This window comes from Tinamus guttatus, unplaced genomic scaffold (assembly GCF_059628265.1).
Source record: "Tinamus guttatus ecotype Peru unplaced genomic scaffold, ASM5962826v1 Tinamus_guttatus_pri_ptg000526l, whole genome shotgun sequence".
Lineage (NCBI taxonomy): Eukaryota > Metazoa > Chordata > Aves > Tinamiformes > Tinamidae > Tinamus > Tinamus guttatus.
The window spans coordinates 84,395-90,854 of NW_028289060.1; the positions used below are offsets into that span (position 1 = coordinate 84,395).

At 52.2% G+C, this 6,460-nt stretch overlaps 1 protein-coding gene across 1 annotated transcript; it reads left to right on the forward strand.

Moving 5' to 3' along the window:
- The first annotated feature begins 293 nt into the window (after positions 1 to 293).
- Positions 294 to 1,208, forward strand: LOC148592753 (olfactory receptor 14J1-like). Its single transcript, XM_088533915.1, has one exon. The coding sequence runs from the start codon at positions 294 to 296 to the stop codon at positions 1,206 to 1,208; it is 915 nt and encodes a 304-aa protein (XP_088390041.1).
- The last annotated feature ends 5,252 nt before the right edge of the window (positions 1,209 to 6,460 follow it).

Sequence of the window (6,460 nt, forward strand, 5' to 3'; positions counted from 1 at the left end):
AAAAACTGTGAATCTCAGAGCTCATCACCCCTCCTGTCTCCTTCCCACTACTGTAGAGCTGGACAGACTTCTCTGGAGCCCATGGGGAGATGCCCCTGCTCCTCACAGCACATTCAGCCACCCCACACTGAGGCTCAAGGAAGGGAGCTGCACAAAGATCTCCATGAAGAAAGGTAATACGGGCAGTGTATTAGAACTGGAACAAGATGGGAGATATTTAAGTTTAAACATCTGGGATAACTGCTCAATATCTTTTCTATTTTGAACAATCCACAAAGCCTGGACAGAGTGAAATGTCCAACAGCAGCTCCCTAAACGAGTTCCTCCTCCTGCCATTCTCAGACACACGGGAGCTGCAGCTCTTGCACTTCTTGCTCTTCCTGGCCATCTACCTGGCTGCCCTCCTGGCCAACGGCCTCATCATCACAGCCGTAGCCTGCGACCACCGCCTCCACACCCCCATGTACTTCTTCCTCCTCAACCTCTCCCTACTCGACCTGGGCTCCATCTCCACAACTGTTCCCAAAGCCATGGTCAATTCCCTGTGGAACACCAGGGCCATTTCCTATTCGGAATGCGCTGCCCAGATATTTTTCTACTACTTCTTGTTTTCAACAGAGTTTTCGCTCCTCACACTCATGGCCTACGACCGCTACGTTGCCATCTGCAGACCCCTGCACTATGGGAACCTCTTGAACAGCAGAGCTTGTGTCAAAATGGCAGCAGCTGCCTGGGCCAGTGATTTCCTCAATGCTCTCCTGCACACGGGGAACACATTTTCCCTGCCACTCTGCCAAGGCAATGTGGTGGAGCAGTTCTTCTGTGAGATCCCCCAGATCCTCAAGCTCTCCTGCTCAGATTCCTACCTCAGGGAAGTTGGGCTTCTTGGGGTTAGTGCCTGTTTAGTCTTTGGATGTTTCACATTCATTGTGGTGTCCTATGTGCAGATCTTCAGAGCAGTGCTGAGTATCCCGTCAGAGCAGGGTCAGCACAAAGCCTTTTCCATGTGCCTCCCACACCTGGCTGTGGTGTCCTTGTTTGTCATTCCTGTATTGTTTGCCCACCTGAAGCCCCCCTCCATCTCCTTTCCACTTCTAGACATGGTTGTGTCCATTCTGTACTCAGTGGTGCCTCCAGCCCTGAATCCCCTCATCTACAGCATGAGGAACAAGGAGCTCAAGGAGGCACTGAGGAAACTCATCCAGTGAGTATAAGGTCAATGATAACAACTGTTTCATTCACTCACCAGGATATCTGGCATCAAGGCTGTATTTTATCCATTTCCTTTTTTAATTCTCTCTTTTACATCCATCTTAAACTAATAAATACTAAAATAAATATACCTAGTTTTTGTCATGTCTGCACAGGAATCTCTCATTTAGCACTTAAACACAGACCATGATAAAGCAGGAAGCCAGGCTTCCCCCTTCACTAGCAGAGAGGGGGGATTCTCTGAGCCGCTTCTTTGAGCTCCCTTGGATGTGCCCAGTGCAGGGAGGAGAGTTTCCCTCTGCAGCGTCTTTTCCAGCACTGACCCCAAGGGACCTCTGGGGTACAGAGTCATGGTGGGACAAGGGCAGGTGGGCTGAGACCAGGGGTCCAGTGTTGTTTAGGAGATCTCAGCTCTCGTGGCTATGGTTAGAGTGTGATCTCAAATCTCTCTAATATGACAGAAATGGCAACCAAGTGTCATCACAGGTTTCCATGGTTCCATGCAAAGCTCCAACATACAAAACTAAACATGAGTGAACTGAAGGGAAGTCTAGAGGCAGCCTTCCCATGGCAGTTCATCTTTCCTGAAGACAAATTCCAGGAGGGCAGCAGGACTTTCTCTAGAGGTGTCCCCACTTCCGTACTGTCCTTCCACGCTTTATTCTGCAGATATGGCCCAGGAACTCTCATAACCTGGTAGAGAAGCTTGTTTTTCCTCGTACCCTGGAAGAACACACAGGACCAGTCCTTGGGCTCCCTTAAGCCATAGCTGGATTACAGAGTAACATTTCCATAATAAAAGGGGATCTGCCCTATGATGATCCTGGATCTGTCCTCTCTTTAGAAACTGGAAAAAAAATATGCCCAAGGATGTGCAACCACAAATGGGCCTGCTCTTCTGCTTGTGAACTCCATGAGATCCAGGAGATGACCTCAGCATTCCAGGGTGATCTGTTAGCCTCAATCTAGGGTTCATCTCTCAGTGACCACTGCAGATAGGCAATGGTCTCTGCATTGCCTGTGCCAGGCTGCCCCACACGTGACTGTGCTGATGAGAGAACCCCCAGGGATCTCCAGGCACAGGGTTTGCCTGGGAGTGGGCACTGAGGGCAGCTTTAACGAAACAGGGATGACTGACAGTGCAGGGACCAGAAGGTAGAGCACTAAACCCAGGTGCGCATGGGGAAAGGAGGGCTCTGCAATCCCCAGAGAGGCAGTGGGGACCCAGGAGGCCCAGGGAAGGGGCAGTGGAGGGCGATTCCTGCACCCGCAGTGAAACACCACAGCCTGGAGCTAGTGGCCACCCAAAGACATCTCTTGCCATTGCAATATTGTGGGGGCACTCTGAGTACCGTCAGACCTCAGCCACCTGTATCAGTGGCCACAAGGGCACACTGTTGGCTCATGGTCAATTTGTTGCCGGCCATGATTCCCAGGCTAATATTTGCGGAGCTGCTCTCCAACAAGTAAATCCCCAGCCTGTCCAAGTGCATGGGGTTATTCCTCCCTAGCTGCAAGACCCTGCACTTGCCCGTGTTGAACTTCATGAGGTTCCTCTACCCCCAACTCTCCAGGCTGCCCAGGTCCCTCTTAAAGCCTGCACAGACCTCTGGGCTATCAGCCATTCCTCCCACTTTTCTATCCTCCGCAAACTTGCTGAGGGTGCACTCTGCCCCTTCAGGTCACTCATTAATAAACTGAACAGGTTTTGACTGACTCCTGATACCAATAGTTGCAGGTCTCCAACTGGGCTCTGCGCCACTGATCACAACCCTAAAGCCTAAACCCCAAACCCAGCTGCTCACATGGAGGTGACCTCACAGGTGCAAACCCACCACATCCCTGCTGCTGCCTGTGGCCTTCAGAGACAGCAGCTTCCTCAAACCCCTTCCCCACACAGGAACCACTGCTGCCCTCTCAGCTCCTCTCACCACAGAGACCCCCCACCCACCGCCCACGCCTGCCTGCCTGCTGCTGGCCAATCAGGCACTCACAAAGACATGACGTCACAGCGCCGTCCCGCCCAGCTCTCTGGCCCTGCCCTCCAGGGCAGCAATGGCCTCCCCAGCCCTTCCCCGCCAGGAGCCCAGCCCGGGCTCAGCAGCTGCTCCGCGGAGATGATCTCAGCAGCGCAGAGCCCCGCAGGGCCCGGCTGCTGCCCAATGAGGCGCTGCGGGAGCGGTGACCTCACAGTCACCAGGCAGAGCCAGCCCTGCTGCTGCCCAATCAGCTCTGCCCGCAGCGGGGACCTCCCAAGCAGCAGCCATGCCCTCTCCCTGCAGCTGGCCTATCAGGGGCTGCGGCAGCAGTGACCTCCTCATGCCCAGCGCAGCCATTGGCTGTGAGGCCCCGCGGGGCTCCTGGCTGTGCTGGGGGCTGTGCGGGGATGGGGAAGGCAGGGGAGCCCAGCTCGGGGCTGCGGGTGCTGGGGGTGCTGGTGTGGGGGCCTGGGGGGCTGTGTGAGCTGCTGTGTTGGGCTCAGCCAGCACTGCCCACCCCGGCATTGGGGGAGAAGAGGGGCAGCCAGTGCCAGGGAAACCTGCCCTGGATTCTCTCCTTCTGCCCCCAGCAGCCACACAAGGGTTGGAGCTGCCCCACGGGAGCCCTGGGGCTCGGGGAAGCCCCAGCCCCAGGGGTCCTGGCTGCCACATTGTCCTCTGAGCCATGTGGGACCCTCAGGCAGGACTCCTGCAGCAGCCTGCAGACCTGAGAAGCTGCTGCCACAGGCCAGGATCGACAGGGGTATTTGCAGTGACAGTTTCTGTGTGACACCTCCCGAAGCTCCCCGAAGCTTTGAGCCTTGGTGGTATCAGCAGGATCACTGGGAAGAAGAACTGAGGTCCAGGCTGTGCATGTTCATCCAGCAGTCCCCATCTCACTCATCAGTCCCCACCTCATTTGACTCCATCAGCAGTTTGTGAGATGACCAGCTCCCTGCTCTGCAGCTGATGAAGTTGGCGAATATCCCTGCAATCTCCCTTCCTGCTCTTCCTCATCTCTGCAGAATTCTGGGGACCATCTTAAAGAAGAGAAACCCCATCTCCCTGGAGTTCTGCCAGAGATGTGGCTTTCCAAGTCGCTGCCAAAGGAAGGACTTATTTGGGTTGCTTATTAAGTCTGTGGCAGCTCATAAGTGATGCTGTGAGCCCAGCTCTTCACGCTGGGGGTCTTGGCCCATTCTCTCCCCTGTCTTCTGTGCATCTACCTAAGTTTCCCATTCCTACATGTCCTGTTTAAAGTGACAATTTCTAACATCCCCTTTAGGGCTCTATCTGGACACATTGTGACTCCTCCTGATACTCTGTTCACTCAGAGACGCAGCGGCTGGTTTGCCCTTTATGGAGGTTAAAGCTTGCTCTGTCTTTCTGCAGTCTGCCCCATTAGCCAAGCCCTTGCTATATGTACGGATTGTATGGACTTAGCCTACATTCAAAGAGTGTCATTATTTTCCATGAAACTATACTCTGCTTTATTTTTTTCTTTCCTTGTAACTAAAAGAAGATCCCCCTGTGTCTGTTGGCAGCCAGTTGTCTAAGTAAAAAAGGTGAGAATTGGGGCTGGTGAGATATAACATTGAGTGCATACTTAGGTGGACTAAGGCTGGTTTTCAACACGAGTGATTTAAATTCCCAAGAGGCTGATGAGAGAAATCGTAGGGCTGGGGAGGTGGTGAGAAAGATTGTGCGTACAGTGCTTGATCTCTGGAACACGGCTTTTCCTACATGTGCTGCCTTCATTAGGAGTCACTCTGGATGGCTATGAATTGGATGGTGTGCTGTCACCTATTCTTTAGAATAATAATAGAAAACTTTGAAAAGATGAAATACTTGTATATGATTGTTGACTTCAGCTTTCAGCTACACTCCCCAAACCTCTCCAATTAGCCATGGACACTTGAAGAAAATAGCAGGGAGAGTCCGGGTTTATCAGGGCTTTTTGCTTTTTAATGAGCTCCATGCAGTATTTGGAGCTGAGTCCATGAATTGCAGCTATTGAAAGGAGATTGAAGAAATCACTGAAGAAGTCAAAGTCAGAAGGAAACCTTAAAGTTTTGTAGAGCACTAATGGATCCCACTGAGGCCATTAACTACAACAATTCACGAGGGACTGATTAAAGCTAAAAAATATAATCACTGGTAAGAGTTAGGTACAGGAAATACTCAGGTGTCTCTGTTGCTGAATACACGCTTGATGGGTTTTATCAAGGAAAATGGCAGAGCACAGGCAGAGAAACCCTGGGAAGGGAGATCCTTTCCTCCATGTGTTGCCCACGTCCTCCCTGGCATCAGTGTTTGGGTGAGGGTGTGCAACGCTGAGTGCAGGACAAACACACGACACCTCCCAGGGTGCCCAGAAGGATAAAGGGGGCAAAGAAGTCCTGATGATTCGGGGTAGGCCTCGGTGACAGACACAACAGCCATAGTCAAGAGGATAAAGACCCCCATTCTGTTGGGGCCTTGGCAGCACCCTTGACCGTCTCTACCACAGGTCATCCTAGACCTGCTCCTGTGTCCCTGCAGACTATGGACACCCAATCTGCTTCCCCACCAATTCTCACAACAGGTTCTCCTTCCCTTCCTTGATGGCTTTTCCATCCTCAGTGGCTGTTTCTTGAAACACAAAGCCATGGGTGGTGACAGACTTGCTCTGGGTGTCCTGTAGCACCACTGCTCTACCCTTCAAGTGATATTTCTTCATCCTATTGCCCAATCTGAGCTTCCCAAGCTGTACTTTGGTCCTATTTCCTCTTTTCATGCTGCTTTCCACTACCAAGGAAATCTCTTGCCAGCCCCACAATGTGGGGACGAATATAACCTGGTGTGTCACGACAGAGTGGAACGTGAGGAACTGAAGTGCCAGGGCCTGAACGACAGGCCCGAGTTGGGGTTTAGAGATGAATACGTCACTGCCTTTGCAGTACACAACACCCGCCTGTAGAATTGCTCATGCCAGCTTGCATGGAGGCTTATTAAACTGTAGCTTTTTTAAGCTCTCGTGCGGCTGTCTTTGACCTTGAAGGGAACCCTCCCATCCGAGGCCTGGGCTCTGACCAGATCCCCATCCCACATGATAGGGAAAGTATGCCACATCAGATGTTATCACTCACAAACAAAATGCAAGTTATCATGATTTGCTGATTTGGCTCTATAAAAGATGGACACTCTTGCTGCGATTTTGGAGACCTCACGGGTGGATGCACCACGTAAGACCTCCCAGTTGCTGGGAAGGTTCTCCAAATCCTCACTGC

Excerpts from the sequence above, each read along its gene's own strand:
- LOC148592753 (XM_088533915.1), top strand. The coding sequence starts at position 294 with ATGTCCAACAGCAGCTCCCTAAACGAGTTCCTCCTCCTGCCATTCTCA.